General features: G+C 43.5%; 1 protein-coding gene across 2 annotated transcripts in view; it reads left to right on the forward strand.

Moving 5' to 3' along the window:
• Nucleotides 1-23,817, forward strand: part of LOC106572010 (ras-specific guanine nucleotide-releasing factor RalGPS1) — a 278,753-nt gene that overhangs the window by 121,643 nt on the left and 133,293 nt on the right. For both annotated transcript variants that reach the window (XM_014145707.2, XM_014145728.2), the window contains exon 8: nt 19,013-19,139. In XM_014145707.2, the coding sequence (XP_014001182.1) occupies nt 19,013-19,139 (127 nt within the window). The remainder of the gene's footprint in view (nt 1-19,012; nt 19,140-23,817) is intronic.

Consider the following 23,817-nt stretch of genomic DNA (forward strand, 5'->3'; position numbering starts at 1 on the left):
CTTGTCTACTGCTGTCTTGGCTAGTTCTTATTGTTTTATTTCACTGTAGAGCCTTCAGTCCTGTTCAGAATGCCTTAAATAGCTCTTTTGTCCCACCCCACACACATGCAGATACCTCACCTGGCTTAACTGGTGCCTCCAGAGACGAAACCTCTCTCGTCACTCAACGCCTAGGTTTACCTCCACTGTACACACATCCTACCATACCATTGTCTGTACATTATGCCCTGAATCTATTCTAACACGCCCAGAAATCTGCTCCTTTTATTCTCTGTTCCAACGCACCAGACGACCAGTTCTTATAGCCTTTCTGGTGATGTAGAGGTTAACCCAGGACCTGTAGCCTGGGTTCCACTCCTATTCCCCAGGGGTATCATTTGTTGACTTCTGTAACCATAAAAGCCTTGGTTTCATGCATGTTAACATCAGAAGCCTCCTCCCTAAATGTGTTATATTCACTGCTTTAGCACACTCTGCCAACCCTGATGTCCTAGCTGTGTCTGAATCCTGGCTTAGGAAGGCCATGAAAAATTCTGAAATTTCCATCCCCAACTACAACATTTTCCACCAAGATAGAACTGCCAAAGGGGGTGGAGTTGCAATCTACTGCACAGAGAGCCTGCAGAGTTCTGTCATGCTATCCAGGTCTGTGCCCAAACAGTTAGAGCTTCTACTTTTAAAAATCCACCTCTCCAGAAATGTCTCTCACCGTTGCCGCTTGTTATAGATCCCGCTCAGCCCGCAGCTGTGCCCTGGACACCATATGTGAATTAATTGCCCCCCATTTATCTTCAGAGTTTGTACTGTTGGGTGACCTAAACTGGGATATGCTTAACACCCTGGCCGTCCTACAATCTAAGCTAGATGCCCTCAATCTCACACAAATTATCAAGGAACCTACCAGGTACAACCCTAAATCCGCAAACACGGGCACCCTCACTGATATCATCCTGACCAACCTGCCCTCTAAATACACCTCTACTGTCTTCAACCAGGATCTCAGCGATCACTGCCTCATTGCCTGGGTCCGCGGTCAACCGACCACCCCTCATTACTGTCAAACGCTCCCTAAAACACTTCAGCGAGCAGGCCTTTCTAATCGACCTGGCCCGGGTATCCTGGAAGGATATTGACCTCATTCCGTCAGTAGAGGATGCCTGGTTATTCTTTAAGTGGTTTCCTCACCATCTTAAATAAGTATAGAACTAAGAACAGATATAGCCCTTGGTTCACTCCAGACTTGCCTGCCCTTGACCAGCACAAAAACATCCTGTGGCGTACTGCATTAGCATCGAATAGCCTTTTTCTATGGCTGGCCATGCTTTCCACCTGGCTACCCCTACCCCGGTCAACAGCTCTGCACCCCCCACAGCAACTTGCCCAAGCCTCCCCCATTTCTCCTTCACCCAAATCCAGATAGCTGATGTTCTGAAAGAGCTGCAAAATCTGGACCCCTACAAATCAGCTGGGCTAGACAATCATCTGGACCCTCTCTTTCTAAAATGATCCACTGCAATTGTTGCAACCGCTATTACTAGCCTGTTCAACCTCTTTCGTATCGTCTGAGATCCCTAAAGATTGGAAAGCTGCTGCGGTCATCCCCCTCTTCAAAGGGGGAGACACTCCAGACCCAAACTGCTACAGACCTATATCCATCCAACCCTGCCTTTCTAAAGTCTTTGAAAGCCAAGTTAACAAACAGATCACCGACCATTTCGAATCCCACCGTACCTTCTCCGCTATGCAATCTGGTTTCCGAGCTGGTCACGGGTGCACCTCGGCCATGCTCAAGGTCCTAAACGATATTATAACTGCCATCGATAAGAGACAATACTGTGCAGCCGTATTCATCGACCTCGCTAAGGCTTTCAACTCTGTCAATCACCGCATTCTTATCGGCAGACTCAACAGCCTTGGTTTCTCAATAGACTGCCTCTCCTGGTTCACCAACTACTTCTCAGAGTTCAGTGTTTCAAATCGGAGGCCTGTTGTCCGGACCTCTGGCATTCTCTATGGGGGTGATACAGGGTTCAATTCTCGGGCCGACTCTTTTCTCTGTATATATCAATGATGTCGCTCTTGCTACTGGTGATTCTCTGATCCACCTCTACGCAGATGACACCATTCTGTATACTTCTGGCTCATCTTTGGACACTGTTAACAAACCTCCAGATGAGCTTCAATGCCATACAACACTCCTTCTGTGGCCTCCAACTGCTCTTAAATGCAAGTAAAACTAAATGCATGCTCTTCAACCGATCGCTGCCCGCACCCACCCGCCCGTCTAGCGTCACTACTCTGGACGGTTCTGACTTAGAATATGTGGACAACTACAAATACCTAGGTGTCTGGTTAGACTGTAAACTCTCCTTCCAGACTCACATTAAGCATCTCCAATCCAAAATTAATTCTAGAATTTACTTCCTATTTCGCAGCAAAGCCTCCTTCACTCATGCTGCCAAACATACTCTCTTATAACTGACTATCCTACCGATCCTTGACTTCGGCGATGTAATTTACAAAATAGCCTCCAACACTACTCAGCAAATTGGATGCAGTCTATCACAGTGCCATCCGTTTTGTCACCAAAGCCCCATATACTACCCACCACTGTGACCTGTACGCTCTCGTTGGCTGGCCTTCGCTTCTTATTCGTCGCCAAACCCACTGGCTCCAGGTCATCTATAAGGCTTTGCTAGGTAAAGCCCCACCTTATCTCACCTCACTGGTCACCATAGCAGCACCCACCTGTAGCACGCACTCCAGCAGGTATATCTCACTGGTCATCCCCAAAGCCAACTCCTCTTTGGCCGCTTTTCCTTCCAGTTCTCTGCTGCCAATGACTGGAACGAATTGCAAAAATGACTGAAGCTGGAGTCTTATATCTCCCTCACTTACTTTAAGCATCAGCTGTCAGAGCAGCTTACCGATCATTGCACCCTTACACAGCCCATATGTAAATAGCCCACCCAACTACCTCATCCCCATATTATTTTTTTGGGTTGTTCCTTTGCACCACAGTATCTCTACTTGCACATTCATCTTCTGCACATCTATCACTTCAGTGTTTAATTGCTAAATTGTAATTATTTCACCACTATGGCCTATTTATTGCCTTACCTCCCTACTCTTCTACATTTGCACACACTGTACATAGATTTTTCTATTGTGTTATTGACTGTTCATTTGTTTATCCCATGTGTAAGTCTGTGTTTGTCGCACTGCTTTTCTTTATCTTGGCCAGGTCGCAGTTGTAAATGAAAACTTGTTCTCAACTGGCCTACCTGGTTAAATGAAGGTGAAATAAAAAAATGTTTTTATAATAAATAAATAATTGGGCCCTATTGCTTAATTATAAACCGGGTAGTTAATCCTTGGGCCTTATTGCTTTGGAACTACCTGGTTTATAATTAAGCAATAAGGCCCGAGGAGGAACTACCCGGTTTATATTTAAGCAGTAAGGCCCGAGGAGGAACTACCCGGTTTATATTTAAGCAATAAGGCCCGAGGAGGAACTCCCCGGTTTATAATTAAGCAATAAGGCCTGAGGAACTACCTGGTTTATAATTAAGCAGTAAGGCCCGAGGAGGAACTACCTGGTTTATAATTAAGCAGTAAGGCCCGAGGAGGAACTACCTGGTTTATAATTAAGCAATAAGGCCCGAGGAGGAACTACCTGGTTTATAATTAAGCAATAAGGCTTGAGGAGGAACTACCCAGTTTATAATTAAGCAATAAGGCCCGAGGAGGAACTACCCGGTTTAAAATTAACCAATAAGGCCCGAGGAGGAACTAACCGGTTTATAATTAACCAATAAGGCCCGAGGAGGAACTAACCGGTTTATAATTAACCAATAAGGCCCGAGGAGGAACTAACCGGTTTATAATTAACCAATAAGGCCCGAGGAGGAACTAACCGGTTTATAATTAACCAATAAGGCCCGAGGAGGAACTAACCGGTTTATAATTAACCAATAAGGCCCGAGGAGGAACTAACCGGTTTATAATTAACCAATAAGGCCCGAGGAGGAACTAACCGGTTTATAATTAACCAATAAGGCCCGAGGAGGAACTAACCCGGTTTATAATTAACCAATAAGGCCCGAGGAGGAACTTCCCGGTTTATAATTAAGCAATAAGGCCCGAGGAGGAACTTCCCGGTTTATAATTAAGCAATAAGGCTTGAGGAGGAACTACCTGGTTTATAATTAAGCATTGAGTGTTGAGCTTTCGTGAATTCATCAGTTATTCTGCACACTCAGGTGGTTTGAGACGCAGCCCATGCAACAAAAAAACATTCTGTTTTGCACAGACGGATTGTTTTTTTTAAATGTTAATTAGATGGGCGTGACCCATTGTAGGCTAAGGGTTAACATGATTTTTGAATGACTACCCCATTTCAAGCACATATTAAACCTCAAAGACCAGGGAGGTTTTCCAGTGCCTCGCAAAGAAGAGCATCAATTTGGTACATGGGGTAAAACAAAATATATATACATATATACATTGTGTATCCCTTTAAGCATGGTGAAGTTATTAACTAGGCTTTCGATGGTGTATCGATTTACCCAGTTACTACAAAGATACAGGTGTCCTTCCTAACTCAGTTGCTGGAGAGTAAGGAAACCACTCAGGTGCAATAAGGCACTAGTGTAATACCGCAATTAACTTTTTGTCTTCAATACAAAGAATTATGTTTGGAGCAAATCCAGCACAACAACGACATCACTGAGTACCACTCTTCATATTTTCAAGCATGGTAGGGGCTGCATCATGTTATGGGTATGCTTGTCATCGGCAAGGACTAGGGAGTTTTCTAAGATTAAAAGAAATGGAATAGAGCTAAGCACAGGCAAAGTCCTAGAGGGAAACCTGGTTGTCTGCTGTCCAACAGACACTGGAAGACCTTTAAGCAGGACAATAACCTAAAACACTAGGCCGAATACACACTGAAGTTGCTTACCACGACCAAGCCAAGTTACCAAGACGGCATCGATTATCTCTAAATCAGTTTGAAAGTCAAGGGCAAGACTTGAAAATCGCTGTCTAGCAATGATCAACAATGAACTTGGCAGAGTTTGAAGAATTTCTTAAAGAATGATGGGAAAGTATTGTACAATCCTGGTGTGCTCTTAGAGGTTTCTAACGTATTGTCTTACAGTAGGGGATTGAATCTATCTATATATACTTTTCATTAATTTGTGAACATTTTTAGAATTAGATCTGTTATTGAATAATGTGGCTATTAAGCAAGTTGAGGAGACTAAACTGCTGGGTCTAACCCTAGATAACAGGCTATCAATGTTAAAACATATAGACTCAATGGTTGCTAACATGGGAAGAGGTCTGTCCATAATGGGGCATTGCTCTGCCGCCTTGACAGCTCAGTCGACCAGACAGGTCCAACAGACTCTTTTGTCGTACTTGAACTACAGCCCAACTTCTTATTCCCGGAGGACCATGAGCTGTTGCTATCGATAATGTGTCTGATTCCTCATTTTCACCTCAAATAGAAGTAGAGGGACTTTTGTCAGAGGTTGCTTGTTGTGAGAGCTGAGAGGAACTTTATGCACTTGGCCAGATGATTCTGCATCTTTGTTGCGTTCTTCATGTATGATTTGGCACAATATTTGCTGCAGTGAAATGTCTCCACACATCAGATAGTGCCCGTGGCATTTTCCTGTAAAGAGTACAACAACAAAAAATACTATTCCATGTATAGATAAATTGTTAAGCAGTTAGATTAAACAACTCATTTGAAAGATAAATGTTAAATTAAACTATGTGGAAACAGGTGAATTAACACTGTTTGCAGGCTCAAACGAGCTAAAACCCACATGGTAGCAAAAACTAACTAGCAGAACTTGTTAAGTTAGAAATGATTTAAACACACTTTGCTGTAGGCTACTATTTACTAGTTTTAAAAAATCATGTATGTCATTATAAAATATATTCAACCCACCGTAATCAAAACTTACCAGAAAGCATGTAGTCCTTGGCTCAGACAGTGTAGTAGTGTGGGCTCAATAGCATCTCATTAGTGTGCAAGATCTTGAGAATCATCTGTACATGTGATGGAAGAATACACTGTGCATACAGAGGGTTGCAATTCCATTGAATTGGGGATAGTTTAACCAAAATAAGCCACAAGATCTAGAATTGCCTTGTGTGTATCCCACAAAAATAGGTTCACTGTTATAAGCTAACAATTTTGATGAATTTAAGCAAAATTCCCCAAATTCCAGGGCTTAACTTCCCATGGAAAATTTCTGTGAAAATCTGGAAATTTACCGGAACGTTTCCGACCCTTTGCAACCCTATTCACTATTATTCTACAATGTAGGAAATAGTCAAAATTTGGAGAAAAACCCTTGAATGAGTTGATGTGTAAAACTTTTGACTGGTGGTAGTGTAGGTGAATTGCAGAACAAAGCAGCACGTATCACACTTAGACACACAGAGGGTGAATGTCAGGAACATGCATGTCAGTCTCTCCTGACTCAAAGTTGAGGACAGGTTGACTGCATCACTATTGGTCTTTTGTGCGACGTATTGATGTGTTGAAGGAATCAAACTGTCTGTTCAGGCAGTTGGCTCACAGTTCGGCCACTCATCGGAACAAGACATGCAACCAGAGATCCCTTCACAGTACCCAGGTCCAGAACAGAGGCTGACAAATGCACAGTATTAAATAGAGCCATGACTACATGGAACTCTCTGCCACCCCAGGTAACTCAAGCTAGCAATAAAACCAGATTAGAAGAAAAGATAAAAGAACCCCTTAATGAACAAACGGGGACCGTGAAGAGACGCAGCCATTTTATATATATTGTATTGTAATTTGCACTGTACTATGTATTACACCTAGATATTGCGTGTATTTACTGATGTGTAGGCAATGTGTGATGTTTTAAATGTATGTATTTCAGTCTGACTAATAATGTTCTGTGCTATGTATTGTGTTTCATGTGGACCCCAGGAAGAGTAGCTGATTCTTTTGCAGCGGCTAATGGGGATCCTAATAAATACCAAATATAAACATTAGCTTAAATGTAGGCTAGTTTTGCTGGGGGGGCAATGAGGCGACTCAGTATCTGTCCACAAATACCCTTTCCCCTACACGTTTCCATGGCAATTCCATTGTTTTGGTCAAGTTCGATTGACCTCTTTACCGCATCTTTACAACCGGGACTTATGTGTTTGCTGTGGCAGTCAATGAATTTCTGTGCAATTTCAGAACTGTTTATTCTGTTAACCTCCCTGGGCAAGGTGGGACGTTTGCGTCCCAACTAGTCAACAGCCTGTGGAATCGCGTGGTGCGAAATACAAATACCTCAAAAATGTTAACTTCAATTTCTCAAACATGACCATTTTACACCATTTTAAAGACAAAACTCTCGTTAATCTAACCACATTGTCCGATTTCAAAAAGGCTTTACAGCGAAAGCAAAACATTAGATTATGTCAGGAGAGTACCCTGCCAAAAAGAATCACACAGCCATTTTCAAAGCAAGCATATATGTCACAAAAACCAAAACCACAGCTAAATGCAGCACTAACCTTTGATGATCTTCATCAGATGACACTCCTAGGACATTATGTTATAAAATACATGCATGTTTTGTTCAATCAAGTTCATATTTATATCAAAAACCAGCTTTTTACATTAGCATGTGACGTTCAGAACTAGCATACCCACCGCAAACTTCCGGTGAATTTACTAAATTACTCACGATTAACGTTCACAAAACACATAACAATTATTTTAAGAATTATAGATACAGAACTCCTTTATGCAATCGCAGTGTCAGATTTTAAAATAGCTTTTCGGCAAAAGCACCTTTTGCAATATTCTGAGTACATAGCCCGGCCATCACGGCTAGCTAATTTGACACCCACCAAGTTTGACCCTCACCAAACTCAGATTTACTATAAGAAAAATTGGATTACCTTTGCTGTTCTTCGTCAGAATGCACTCCCAAGACTTCTACAACAAATGTTGTTTTGGTTCCAAATAATCCATAGTTATATTCAAATACCTCCGTTTTGTTCGTGCGTTCAGGTGAGTATCTGAAGGGTGACGCGCGAGTGCATTTCGTGACAAAAAAAATCAAAATATTACATTACCGTACTTCGAAGCATGTCAAACGCTGTTTAAAATCAATTTTTATGCTATTTTTCTCGTAAAATAGCGATAATATTCCAACCGGGCGACGTTGTATTCATTCAAAGGCTGAAAGAAAAAAAAATTGAATTCTCATGAACGCGCATCTCCAGTGTCACTGTTCACAGCCTGACCACTCACAAAATCTCCTGCTGTTTTTCGCCCAGAGACGTCATTCCACTTTCTGGAGCCTTCTGACAGCCAATGGAAGCCTTAGAAAATGTCACGTTACAGCAGAGATGCTGTATTTTCGATAGAGATGCCACAGAAGGAGAATAAATTGTCAGACAGGGCACTTCCTGTATGGAATCTTCTCAGATTTTGGCCTGCCATATGAGTTCTGTTATACTCACAGACACCATTCAAACAGTTTTAGAAACTTTAGTGTTTTCTATCCAAATCTACTAATTATATGCATATTCTCGTTTCTGGGCAAGAATCGTAACCAGTTTAAATCGGGTACGTTTTTTATCCCGCTGTGCAAATACTGCCCCCTAGCCCCAACAGGTTAAAGACCAAAGCAAAACATGGGCCACCAACAAACATTCCTGATTTACCATCCGCATTGAATTATACATTTCTGATTTACCTTCCGCATTGAATTATACATTCTTGATTTACCTTCCGCATTGAATTATACATTCCTCTATTTTCTCACATTGGAAAGCTGAAGTGTTAACCATGCATATTTATGATAGTGGAAAGCTGAAGTCTTCACCATGCATATTTATGATAGTGGAAAGCTGAAGTCTTCACCATGCATATTTATGATAGTGGAAAGCAAAATAAGGAGTTTCTAGGTTCCTGTCGGTCACATTTTGAAGTATCTACTGATGAAATACTTCCAACATTATAGTACTGTTCCACTGTTACTGCACATTCCAGATAAACGCCTGCTTCTCTCCATTGCTTTGCTGTGGTTGTTGCGTGTGTTCCCATCTCCAACCCTGTCTCAAACTCTTTTTAAAGAGAGGAAAATTGGGAGTTCAGGAATGTACTGACTACCATATTTAAAAAAGTTGTTTTATTATTTATCTAGGCAAGTCAGTTAAGAACAAATTCTTATTTACAGTGACAGCCTACCCCGGCCAAACCCGGATGACATTGGGCCAATTGTGCGCCGCCCTACGGGACTCCCAATCATGGCCGGATGTAATACAGCCTGGATTCGAACCAGGGACTTTAGTGACTCCTCTTGCACTGAGACGCAGTGCCTTAGATCGTTGCGGCACTCGGGAGCCAAAGTCTTTTAGTCTTTTATGATCTCTGCTGCTGTTTTTGGTGGAATTGGGTTCTCACGATATATTTTGCTACCTAAAATATCATAGGCGGATCAAGAGAAAGTGCTGTAAAAGTCATCGGTTTTAAATGCTTAAGAAAATCTTGCTTCTGAACAGTGGATAATGCTGATCGTTCACATGTTTAACGTTTACTTAAATGTTTTGCTTCATATTATAATAATTGAATCTCCCATATAGATATTTGATAAACATTGAAACAAATCCAGTCATTGGTGATTGTTTTGCCATTTTAGTCTCTTCTGTTGGTGTGGAGGCAGTGCTCTCAGCCCAACGGTAGTAGACCCACTCACTGAAGAGCTTTTCATGTGTTCTCCCAAGGTGCTCTTAACACACGCTCACACACACACACACACACGCACAAACACACTCGCGCACAGAGGCACGCCGCCCCCATTATTGCCGATGGATTCTGAAGTGGAATTTCAAAGTACTAGCCTAACCCCCAGGAGAAACACTATCCGCACCTTCCAGCGTTTTTATTCTGTCTGGCAGAACATTGTACATTCAAATGCTCACTACGTGGAGGATTGTGTCACTGGAAGCACTGGAAGCACTGGTCAGCACTAGGCTTCTTCCATGCATATTACCTGAAGCACTGGTCAGCACTAGGCTTCTACCATGCATATTACCTGAAGCACTGGTCAGCACTAGGCTTCTACCATGCATATTACCTGAAGCACTGGTCAGCACTAGGCTTCTACCATGCATATTACCTGAAGCACTGGTCAGCACTAGGCTTCTACCATGCATATTACCTGAAGCACTGGTCAGCACTAGGCTTCTTCCATGCATATTACCTGAAGCACTGGTCAGCACTAGGCTTCTACCATGCATATTACCTGAAGCACTGGTCAGCACTAGGCTTCTACCATGCATATTACCTGAAGCACTGGTCAGCACTAGGCTTCTACCATGCATATTACCTGAAGCACTGGTCAGCACTAGGCTTCTACCATGCATATTACCTGAAGCACTGGTCAGCACTAGGCTTCTACCATGCATATTACCTGAAGCACTGGTCAGCACTAGGCTTCTACCATGCATATTATCTATAGACTAATAGAAGGAACAAAGCATATTTTTGAGTGTTGAGCCCTTTTGCCATGCGCAATGCCAAGCGTCGGTGTAAAGCTCTCCGTCATTGGACTCTGGAGCAGTGGAAACCCGCTCTCTGGAGAGCTGAATCACGCTTCACTATCTGGCAGTCTGATGGACGAATCTGGGTTTGGCGGATGCCAGGAAAACGCTACCTGCCCCAATGCATAATGCCAACTGTAAAGTTTGGTGGAGGAGGAATAAAGGTCTGGGGCTGTTTTTCATGCTTAGGGCTAGGCTCCTTAGTTCCAGTGAAGGGAAGCAGTTTGGGGATGGCCCTTTCCTGTTTCAGCATGTCAATGCCCCAGTGCACAAAGCGAGGTCCATACAGAAATCCCAGCAGCATTGCTGTTCTTGACTCAAACCGGTACGCCTGGCACCTACTATCATAACCCGTTCAAAGGCACTTCAATCGTTTGACTTGCCCATGCACCATCTGAATGGCACACATACTATCCATGTCTCAAGACCAAAAAAATGACAATTTTCATTTTAATTTCACTAGTCCTGCATGTTGGCGCTTAACGCTTGTTTTCACTGTACCCTGCAATCACACTTGCAACCCTGTACATGTGACTATTAAACAATCTGAATATCTTTCTTTAACCTGTCTCCTCCCCTTCATCTACACTGATTTCGAAGTGGATTTCACAAGTGACATCATTTAAAGGGATCATAGTTTCCACCTGGATTCTCCTGGTCCATCTATGTCATGGTAAAGAGCAGGTGTTCTTAATGTTTTGTACACTCAGTGTATGTGATTTGTATATGTAAGCAAGGTTTGAAATTATTGTCTTAGTCAAATATATTTCTTTGGGCTTCTTGCGATTTTTTAATTTATTTTTTTAATCATTTTTTGCAGTCAATTAATTATTAGTGATTATGTTCCGGGCCCTTGAGCATCCGCTCAAGAAAAATTATTAATCTAGTTGTGGATCTGTGGTTTACATTATACAGGGCTATTGCATTCTGGGAGGGGTGGTGATGTTTCAATAGTTGGCTTGTAGAACCCCAGCGAAGTTGGTTATAGTTGCTTTGGGGAAGAAAAAAAAAAAGCATTGTCCACAAGCTGATTTGCTTTTTGTAATTATCGTCTATTGGGATAACTGGGGTCAGAGCGTTCACTTCCATTGGGCTCTCTCCGTTTCCATCTAGAAGACCAGATGACAGATTTCAAGTCATTTCTCTTTCCTCACAGGGCTTTAAAAACATATTGACTGTATGAACCCAGTACTGTCACTGGCAGTCAGCAGAGATCTGTTCACTTGGAAAGGATATGCCTGGAAAACCTGTGGTGCTTCGATAATGACATCCAGAGAGAAATGTGAAGTGCACACACACTCCCTGAATATCAAAACTGGATGAGTTGGCAGATTTCTGAAACAAAATGTCTGTTGAATTGTAGAAATAAATGTAATGGTAAGATGCTGTTGATGATGATGATGTCTATGATGGTAATAGCACAGTATTCCATCAGGCGAATTTAAAACGAGTATAAGCATATATACCAGGTGTGCTTTCCAGAAAGCTGGCTGGACTCTCTGGCGGGCCTTTCCGCCCTTGGAGCCAGTTGGGAAAGCGCTTACATCCTCTCCTGTGATGTGGCCCCGACAACAATAATGAGAAATTAGTTTATGAGAGTGTATATTTTATCCCCTGTCGCTACCTCACCTGCCACGTTATCAAGGAATTGATCACTTGCTCTGCCAATTCCTGGAAAGAAAATGACACCTCACCGCCATGCTAGACGGCAGCTCCCACCCCGTAATGGACAGGGGAGTACAGAAAATGCAGAGTTTCACTGCGGCTTAGTGGATATGCTGATGGCGAAACAGGTCTTTCAATAAAGATTAATGTCGCTGTATGCAGTACAGCCCCCTAGGCCATGCTTTTAGGTCAAGTACTGCAACTGAAAGCAGTCGTGCACTAGGCAGCATGCAACTGTGCCATCTAGAAGCTGCAAATGGTGACACTTTCTCTCTGAGTCTTTTAAAAAGTGCACTAGGGTCACACCCCATATCAGTGCTTTTAAAAGGTGCACTAGGGTCACCCCATATCAGTGCTTTTAAAAGGTGCACTAGGGTCACACCATATCAGTGCTTTTAAAAAGTGCACTAGGGTCACACCATATCAGTGCTTTTAAAAGGTGCACTAGGGTCACACCATATCAGTGCTTTTAAAAGGTGCACTAGGGTCACACCATATCAGTGCTTTTAAAAGGTGCACTAGGGTCACACCATATCAGTGCTTTTAAAAAGTGCACTAGGGTCACACCATATCAGTGCTTTTAAAAGGTGCACTAGGGTCACACCATATGAGGGCCACAGTATGTGAAGCAAACAGCAGACTGCTGATTTAAACAGATTCTTTTCATTGTGAACCCACTTCTAAGAGATCTGAGTTTACTGTATAAGTCAGTTTAATAGCGTTTGGCTGTTTTTTTGGGTCAGCCGGCAATAGTTTCCATAACTGTGTGTGTGCGCGCACATGTTCGTGTTTACTGGTAATGATGTCTGAGGTATAACGACCCCAGCCCATCCAGCTCCAGGTAATTTTATATAATGGTGAAAATGACTCGCTCCGTGCCGGGAATGACTGTTTGTGAGCCGTGAAATTGGGTCGTTTTGTTCCAGGCCATTAAAACGTACGCGTAACATTGTTGGTTTTTGAATGTTTTAAACATGAAATTGGATTTCATGACGTTACAAGAGCACGGAAACAGCAGCATATTTAGGGTCACTGTGGCCAGTGTCATTGATTCAAAGAACTGTGTTCTGACCACTTGTGCTGAAAGTTGTTTGTCCTTGTCAATGCTATTTGCATAGGATGAGTGTACAAAACATTATGAACACCTGCTCTTTCCATGACATGGACTGACTTGGTGAAAGCTACAATCCCTTAGTGATGTTAATTGTTACACCTACTTCAATCAGTATAGATGAGTGGTGTCAAACTGTGTCAAGAACTGCAACGCTGCTGGGTATTTCACGCTCAACAGTTTCCCGTGTGTATCAACAATGATCCACCACCCAAAGGACATCCAGTCAACTTGACAAAACTTTGGGAAGCACTGGGGTCAACATGGGCCAGCATCCCTGTGGAACGCTTTCGACACCTTGTAGAGTCCATGTCCCTGATGAATTGAGGCTGTTCTGAGGGCAAAATGGAGGTGTGCAACTCAATATTTGGAAGGTGGTCCTGATGTGTTGTACACTCAGTGTATGTTACAGTGCTGGAGACAGGGGTACTGTAGGTAACCGAAGTGTTCTCTGAAAAGCATGATATGTTTGAGGACAGAAAGGTCAAGGAAATGTTCCCTCTTTTTTCCCATTATGGCGCCTCTCTTTGTGGTTGGAAACAAAAGCGTTGGTTTGAATCTCGGTCGGGTCCATTCGGTCTTTCCCTCTCTTGCTAATTGGTTGTGAAGACAAGTGGGACAGCTCTAATCCCTGGAGTCTGAACGTGTGTTTCCTGTGCTTCCTTGCTCCCACCATCTCTCCTTCCCTCCTTCAACGTGAGCTGCTTCCTAGTCCTCGACAAGAAAATAATCGACCGTCGCTCCACCGCACATGTCCATATTAAAAAAGGACCTCAACTCAACCACAGTTTCCATCTGACAGTAAACTATACCTCGCAGAGTACGTTTCTGTCTGTATTGTAATGCCAGGAATAACATTAAGATGCTGACCACTTCAGTTTTTACATTTTATTCCATTATATAAAATCGTTTTCAGTTTATTCTGTGGCAGTGGTAGAAAATGGAGCTCGTACAGGTAGTTGTATAGTTAGTTTTGGCTTGAATTTCTGTAATTTCTCGCTTCATTTGACGACTTCATCAGATTTTTCATATGAGTATGTTGAGGGAGGGGCGGGGGGGAAAGCCTTGTTCCATGCTTGGAAATACTTTTGTTGGCGTTGAAGGAGGTAAAGTGATAGTCTGTCATTATCTCCATTTTATATATCACATGGAGGAAATTCCCACCTCCCATGTCAGACTCTGACCTCAACTCTTGGCACATCAGAGCAACATGATCTCATAGCCTTGGTGATACCATACCGCGATACCGTACTAACTGGCCCGTGTGGCTCAGTTGGTAGAGCATGGTGTTTGCAACGCCAGGGTTGTGGGTTCGATTCCCACGGGGGACCAGTACGGGGAAGAAGAAAATGTATGCATTCACTACTGGAAGTTGCTCTGGATAAGAGCGTCTGCTAAATGACTAAAATGTAAAGATGTAAATGATACCGTACTATGATACCGTACTATGATACCATACCGTGATACCGTACTATGATACCATACCGTACTATACCATACCGTGATACCATACCGTACTATGATACCGTACTATGATACCATACCGTGATACCGTACTATGATACCATACCGTACTATGATACCGTACTATGATACCATACCGTGATACCGTACTATGATACCATACCGTACTATACCGTACCGTGATACCGTACTATGATACCATACCGTACTATGATACCGTACTATGATACCATACCGTGATACCGTACTATGATACCATACCGTACTATACCGTACCGTGATACCGTACTATGATACCATACCGTACTATGATACCGTACTATGATACCATACCGTGATACCGTACTATGATACCATACCGTACTATGATACCGTACTATGATACCATACCGTGATACCGTACTATGATACCATACCGTACTATACCGTACCGTGATACCGTACTATGATACCATACCGTACTATGATACCGTACTATGATACCATACCGTGATACCGTACTATGATACCATACCGTGATACCGTACTATGATACTTAACCAACATGGTGACAGTGTTCCTGTCTGTTTACCTTACCTGTACAATACACTCCAGGATTTACATCCTGTGTCAATGTGTCATGTTCTGTGCTAAGGACAAAATCTCCTCTCATGTCTTGACACGGTCTCCGTAGCTTCCTCTCGCGCCTTGACACGGTCTCCGTAGCTTCATCTCTTGCGCCTTAACACGGTCTCCGTAGCTTCCTCTCGCGCCTTTACACGGTCTCCGTAGCTTCCTCTCGCGCCTTGACACGGTCTCCGTAGCTTCCTCTCGCGCCTTGACACGGTCTCCGTAGCTTCCTCTCGCGCCTTGACACGGTCTCCGTAGCTTCCTCTCTCGCCTTGACACGGTCTCCGTAGCTTCCTCTCTCGCCTTGACACGGTCTCCGTAGCTTCCTCTCTCGCCTTGACACGGTCTCCGTAGCTTCCTCTCGCGCCTTGACACGGTCTCCGTAGCTTCCTCTCGCGCCTTGACACGGTCTCCGTAGCTTCCTCTCGCGCCTTGACACGGTCTCCGTAGCTTCCTCTCGCGCCTTGACACGGTCTCCGTAGCTTCCTCTCGCGCCTTGACACGGTCTCCGTAGCTTCATATTTCGTCTTTACACGGTCTCTGTAGCTTCCAGTGAGAAATCGACAAGATAGTCGGTCCAGTCCTATAGATATTATCAGGTTATGATCTGTGGAGGTAAAACACATTCAGGCAAGCAGAAAAGGATAGACCAGAAGTCTTCTATAATGTATGACTTATTGTGACGCGAGACTTGGAACACTGTACTAGCACCCTTAACACTATGGTCTATGGGGCCGCTTGAGGTGTACCACCATGAAAGGGGAGGGTGAGTGAGGCTGGGGTGTACTAGTGGGGAAGAGTGAGGCTGAGACCCTAAGGAGGTGAGTGAGGCTGAGACCCTAAGGAGGTGAGTGAGGCTGAGACCCTAAGGAGGTGAGTGAGGCTGAGACCCTAAGGAGGTGAGTGAGGCTGAGACCCTAAGGAGGTGAGTGAGGCTGAGACCCTAAGGAGGTGAGTGAGGCTGAGACCCTAAGGAGGTGAGTGAGGCTGAGACCCTAAGGAGGTGAGGCTGAGGACTGCGGGGCGGTGGGTTGGCTAATGACAGAAAAGATATAGATAGACAGATAGATAGATAGAAAATGCTATTGTGCTGAAGCACATGAGTATACAGTACTTTCCAGGGTTGGGTGTTCCATGCAAGGGGCAGACAGACAGATGCCAGGGTTGGGTGTGCCACTCTGGGGAAGACAGAGGACCCGGGGCGTGGGTGTGGTCTGTTTTACCAGATTGATAGCCACCTGAGCCAGGGTTGGGTGTGTTAAGAGTGTTTTTGGCAATACACAAGGAAATAGACTACCTGGGCATGATGCAAGGCACACCTTTCCTCATGGTGAGACAGACACACAGAGTGCAAGTCCAGGATAGTGTGCTGTCGCAATGGTTCCATCCTAATCCATCGCAGCTGGTGCTCACCCCTTATTTGTTGGAAGCCCCAGCATAAATTCCACTTTGGTTTTTATCCCTTCACGATGTTTTGATGAATGTTTCCCCCTGGCATGCCATTTCTCAGCTGCCCTTACCTTACCTCAAAGGCCCCTTACCTTCCCTCAAAGGAAAACGGGTTTTAAATCTGTCATGGTAACCGGTGTAAATCCACACTACTGCATTCCGTATTCACTTAACATTGTTTCCATGGCATCTGTCTGGGCAGGGGAGTAAGAGACATCGGGCTACTCTCTTCAGGACCCCACTCTCCAGTGGCTAGGATTAGCTATTGATGCTCTTACCAACCCGAAGCAGGGAAGGAGCTGTCCTTACTAGGGGGAGAGTATACATCCCCCAAAGAGGGGAGACAATGGCTCAGGTGATTGTCTGCACAGGCAAGCACTCCTCCCCAGCTATAGGATAGTCTTGTTTCCCCTCCTCCCCAGCTATAGGATAGTCCTGTTTCCACTCCTCCCCAGCTATAGGATAGTCCTGTTTCCCCTCCTCCCCAGCTATAGGATAGTCCTGTTTCCCCTCCTCCCCAGCTATAGGATAGTCCTGTTTCCCCTCCTCCCCAGCTATAGGATAGTCCTGTTTCCCCTCCTCCCCAGCTATAGGATAGTCCCGTTTACTCTCACAGCTATAGGATAGTCCTGTTCCCCTCCTCCCCAGCTATAGGATAGTCCCGTTTCCACTCCTCCACAGCTATAGGATAGTCCCGTTTCCACTCTGCCCCAGACAAAGAGCAGAAACTATTGCAAAATATAACCAATTGCATAAAAAGCTGGGGGCCATTCTGGTTCTGTTCTGCTGTCCGGTATTGAGGAAATGGAATGCCACTCCAAAGGCATCCCTCCCCTCTGTGGTGTTGAGCTCTGAGGAAGCATGGGGTCACCCCTCCACTCTGTGGTGTTGAGCTCTGAGGAAGCATGGGGTCACCCCCTCCACTCTGTGGTGTTGAGCTCTGAGGAAGCATGGGGTTCACCCCTCCACTCTGTGGTGTTGAGCTCTGAGGAAGCATGGGGTTCACCCCTCCACTCTGTGGTGTTGAGCTCTGAGGAAGCATGGGGTTCACCCCTCCACTCTGTGGTGTTGAGCTCTGAGGAAGCATGGGGTCGCATCTTGGCGCTCACCGGACTTTAGCTTTCTCGACGTGTCTGAACCACTCGGGGTGGAATACAGGACTCAATGGGAACCCAACACTCACCCAACACGTCAATTTGATTACAGTACTTGGACCTTTTTTTTACAGGGTTTTAAGATAAGAAAATACTATATATTTTGTATGTACATTTCAAATACTTACACACACACACACACAATGAAATGAGTGTGCTGATTTTGAGTTGTACATAACATCTAATGACTTCCAATAACTGATTGGCTGTTTTGATTCAGCTCTACACCTACATTCCACAAACTCTGGCAGAGTTTAAAGCCAATCAATATTGACTCCCAGTTGGGTCAGATGGCGATGTGCTTGACTGCATAGACGTGCAAAACAAAGGTGGCTGCAGGTACCAGGTGTGGCCTCGGCCTGCATATTGTAGGGAAACTGTGTGAGGCTGCAGATGGCAGACTAATGTCATAATGATAACTCTGAGAAGGCAGTTAATGAGGGGAGCCAGGGTGAATCCCTCAGACAAGTCCTCCAACTCCAAATCACTCTCGTATTCATGTCTGTCTGTCCCAGCCGTAAGTGGTTTAGATTTATCACCGACGGACAGAAATGTCAGACAGTCTATGGTCTTGTGGTTTCTGGTCCTGTGTTATTGTCTGTCTGCGCTGTTGAAAGCATCATTCACTTGGTGTCTGTGTGTCACTAATATGTTGTATTGAAATGTTTCAACTCTATCTGTTACCGATGACGGATTTTTTTTAAAACCTGAAATGTGTCGTTGGTTGCTGAAGAAGTATCAATGCATCAGATTTGCTAGTCCTCTGCAGCGGAAATCGACCACTCATGTTGTCGATTTTACAATAAACTGAGTACAACAAAATGATGCTGGCTGACTGGCTGAAAGAGGAAATGAATGAACTATAAGCTGATTCCAGCATGTCCCTCTTCTTCCAGATGATCAGCCTGTAGGAATAAATGAACAATAAGCTGATTACACTTTGTCCCTCTTCTCTCAGCTGATAAGCCGGAAGGACAAGACCACGTTTGAGAAGCTGGACTTCTTGACATCCAAAGAGGACAACTACACGCGCATGAGGGAGTACATCCGTTCTCTCAAGATAACGCCATGCATCCCCTACCTGGGTAAGTCCTTAACCCTAAACCCTACCTGGGTAAGTCCTTAACCCTAAAACCCTACCTGGGTAAGGCCCTAACCCTAAAACCCTACCTGGGTAAGTCCTTAACCCTAAACCCTACCTGGGTAAGTCCTTAACCCTAAACCCTACCTGGGTAAGTCCTTAACCCTAAACCCTACCTGGGTAAGTCCCTAACCCTAAACCCTACCTGGGTAAGTCCCTAACCCTAAACCCTACCTGGGTAAGTCCCTAACCCTAAACCCTACCTGGGTAAGTCCCTAACCCTAAACCCTACCTGGGTAAGTCCCTAACCCTAAACCCTACCTGGGTAAGTCCCTAACCCTAAACCCTACCTGGGTAAGTCCTTAACCCTAAACCCTACCTGGGTAAGTCCTTAACCCTAAACCCTACCTGGGGTCCTTAACCCTAAATCCTACCTTGGTAAGTCCTTAACCCTAAACCCTACCTGGGTAAGTCCTTAACCCTAAACCCTACCTGGGTAAGTCCTTAACCCTAAACCCTACCTGGGTAAGTCCTTAACCCTAAACCCTACCTGGGTAAGTCCTTAACCCTAAACCCTACCTGGGTAAGGCCCTAACCCTAAACCCTACCTGGGTAAGGCCCTAACCCTAAACCCTACCTGGGTAAGGCCCTAACCCTAAACCCTACCTGGGTAAGTCCCTAACCCTAAACCCTACCTGGGTAAGTCCCTAACCCTAAAACCCTACCTGGGTAAGTCCTTAACCCTAAATCCTACCTTGGTAAGTCCTTAACCCTAAACCCTACCTGGGTAAGTCCTTAACCCTAAACCCTACCTGGGTAAGTCTCTAACCCTAAACCCTACATGGGTAAGTCTCTAACCCTAAACCCTACCTGGGTAAGTCCCTAACCCTAAACCCTACCTGGGTAAGTCCCTAACCCTAAACCCTACCTGGGTAAGTCCCTAACCCTAAACCCTACCTGGGTAAGTCCCTAACCCTAAAACCCTACCTGGGTAAGTCTCTCTCATGATTTGTATCAGTCATTTGTTTTGCGAACTCGGCTTACGCGCATGCAGTACAGAAAAACCGCTAACCAAAAACCAGTCTCTTGAGGTACGCAATTGAAAAATGATTGGTGAACTATACCCTCCAAAATAAAATAAAACATTTCTAGAACACAAGTGGTGTCCTGATGTAGTTTAAGCATTGTTGTGGAAAGAAGTGTGATTTTTGAATGAAAACAAGTTGTTTTTGGCAGAATTATGGTGAATAAATATATTGAGATTCTGGTCAATGTTTTTCCATTTACCTGCAACAGTGGCTGGTGGACCAAAAAGTTAGTTTTAGGCCCTGTTCATAAACCATGTCGGGGGCATTTGTTTACACCTTGCTCAGTCTTATTACCTCATTAGATAGATTGCTAGCTAACAACCTGGGAACTTTAGCAGTGTATCCAAACATCTGGGGGCACAGAGAGAAGGGAAAGGGGATTGCTTCTTCAGGAGATCAATGATCATAGCGATGAATGAATGACTGATCTCTTGCATGTCATCACTCACAAACTTTACGCTTTTAAAGAGACAGTGTACAATTTTTTAATCTTGTGCTTCTCAATAGGTAGTCTTTTTTTTAAATATATATATCAACATAATAGCTTTTTTATAATAAACAAATGTCTTTACAGGGTTAAATATTACTTTTTTCAAAAGTAGCTAGAGTTCATATAGTCTCTCAATCAAAAAAAAAAAAAAAGTTATTCTGGTGCTCCTGAATTTTGTTGTGCTCTTAACTTTTCAAAGTTTCGAACACCAGTGCTATGAAAAAATGTTAATTTAGAGCCCTGTTCATCTATCTATTTTCCAAACTGATGTGGTAAAACCACATTTGGAGAAGCTACTTTCAATCAATCTGTTTGTTGTTAAATCATCACTACCATCATCATCATCATCCATCATCATCAATAAATGTGCAGATTCACTGAGGAATAAAACTCATTCAGCTGAGTTGGTTTAGTTTTATGACAGTGGCCACCCCTCCCTTTATGACGAGTAATACATAGCAATCCACTTGGTTCAGTCTGTGATTGAGGAAAATAGCATAGCCTCTCTAGTAATTTAATAGGATCTCAATGTCATAAACCCTCAAAGTTCCAGAATGTGGTGAAAATGGCAGGGAGAAATCTAAACCAGTCTAATTGGGATGAATGGCAATAGAGGTGTAATCCCGATTTTTCTAATATGCAGGAACATAAAAGACGTGTGATATGTCAAATTGTGTAATAGAATTATTGTCAACCTAAAATTGTCATGTATAATTATAAATACATTTGATACAGGTTTTATACCGATTTTCTGTATGAATAATAACCGCTAAAATATATGTAAACAAACCACAAATGTCTACGTTTTTAGTTTTCTTGGAAAGCTGTGAGTGCTATTATATGATAAAATATCAGTACTTGCAACTTGTCTAAGTCGTATCATTGACCGATTCGCGCCAGTGTATGGCTGTGAATTGACTGCATTTTTTAAATAGAATATTGGCAGTGAATTAGATAAATGTATGGAATCATTCCTCTAAAACGGTCTGGCTAGCTAGCATACATACATAGCCCATACATACATAGCACCTGTACATAGCCCATCTATAATTTAGCCCAAAATACTACCTCTTCCCCTACTGTATTTATTTATTTTATTTATTTTGCTCCTTTGCATCATATTATTTATATTTTATCTCTGAACTTTCTTCAAACTACAAATCTACCATTCCAGTGTTTTTTTTGCTATACTTTATTTAATTTGCCACCATGGCATTTTTTTTGCCTTTACCTCCCTTATCTCACATCATTTGCTCACATTGTATATAGTCTTATTTTTTTTTTTCTACTGCATCATTGATTGTATGTTGTTTTACTCCATGTGTAACTCTGTTTTTGTATGTTGTCGAACTGCTTTGCTTTATCTTGGCCAGGTCGCAATTGTAAATGAGAACTTGTTCTCAACTTGCCTACCTGGTTAAATAAAGGTGAAATAAAAATTTGACGCACAATAATCCTTAGCTAGATTTAAAATAGGGCGACTAAGACTGGCTCACCCTAAACATCTACATGGACATTTATTGATTTAGCTTAGATCAATTCAGACAGTTTTGAGGCAGCAATGGGGTTTAGCAGATGTCAATTAAGTAATATGTTTTTCAAATGTTAGACCTTGTATCAGAACTTCTTTTGAGCTATCCCATTTAACCTTTGAGACAGATCAGTGCAGACGGCTTCTACGCGCTATCCGACGTAAGAGAATGTCAACGACCACCAGCACTTCAAAATATCAATTCAAATATCAACATGAATCGGTATCCCAGAGCAGATAAAGGTAATCATGGAAACTGTGGCTAGTTTGACAGGGATCACCATTCCCCCCCCCCTACAGACATCACTACTATTGTGCACCTATTGAGACATCTGTGCTGAGATTTCCACAGCTGGATTCTGGACTTCTGTACAGCGGTCCTCTTTAAAAAGGATCCTTCCCAGGACAGTTTGCTCTCGGTTCAGAATTTAAAGCACAGGAACAGTACTTAAATGCAGATATTGTATTAAAACACAGGTATCCAGTGGGATAATAGTGAACTATAATACTGAACTACTCTAGATATCAGCTTGGCTCTATACTCTATACCCCTCGTATTCAAATCTGGAATGTTGAAGTCAGATCAACTGTTTTTTTTATATTAGGGGGACTGGTTTACACCTGGGACACCAGGTGGGTGCAATTAATGAACAGGTAGATCTGAAAACCAGCAGGCTCTGGACCTCGCTCTAGACTACATATAACTCAAATTCAAAGCTAATGACACAAGGTATTTCTTTTCTATCCATATAATATGAAGATGAACTAGTACCTAGTTTCATTTGGCGGGTCAAATGAAGAGGGGTAGTTGCATGGTTTGGCAGTAGCCCTCCTCTGACCCAGTTTCCTATTCTCACTAGGGTTGCAAAATTCCTGTAACTTTCAATAAATTCCCTTGTTTTCTAGAAATCCTGGTTGGAGGATTCCAGGTTTTCTGCTTATTCTCTCCTGATTCTGGAAACCTCCAACCCAGGATTTCAGGAAAACCAGAGAATTTATTGAAAGTTCTCCCTGAATTTTGCTACCCTAATTATCACACAGAGTTCTTGCCAACTCAGACTGGCATTTTAATGACTGAGGCATGAAAACAACGTCAGGCCCATCTCACACAAACCTCTAGGGGACTTTTATTAATCTGCTCAGCTCATAGGGTCTGGGTCGCTCCAAACCTCCCTGCTGGTCTTTTGTTGCTCTGGAAGTGTTGGTGGCGTTAGAGGTGGGGCTCGGTGCCTGGGCAGGTCAAGGGGCGGATCCCCTCTTTGTGGAACTGACAGCCTCACACGGTGGAGCTTGATAAAGGCTGCCCATGCCCTGTCCCCCCTCATCACTCCACACTCTCTTTGTGGACTCGCCTCCCTCCACCTCCTTTCCTCATTCCTTCCCTTAAGAGCAGTGAGGTCTCAGTTTTCCAGGTTTGTGCCATGGTCATGTCAGCAAAGCAAAAGGAGGCATGTTTCCTTCGGCTAGCGTGAGCTAATTACAATGGAAACCAAATGTGTTCCACATGACGTCATTTGTAAATCACAAAAAATGTGCGACGCCCCCTCCAATCCCTTTTCCTGTTTTATGTTTT

The sequence above is a fragment of the Salmo salar genome, chromosome ssa01, assembly GCF_905237065.1.
Source record: "Salmo salar chromosome ssa01, Ssal_v3.1, whole genome shotgun sequence".
Taxonomy (NCBI): Eukaryota; Metazoa; Chordata; class Actinopteri; order Salmoniformes; family Salmonidae; genus Salmo; species Salmo salar.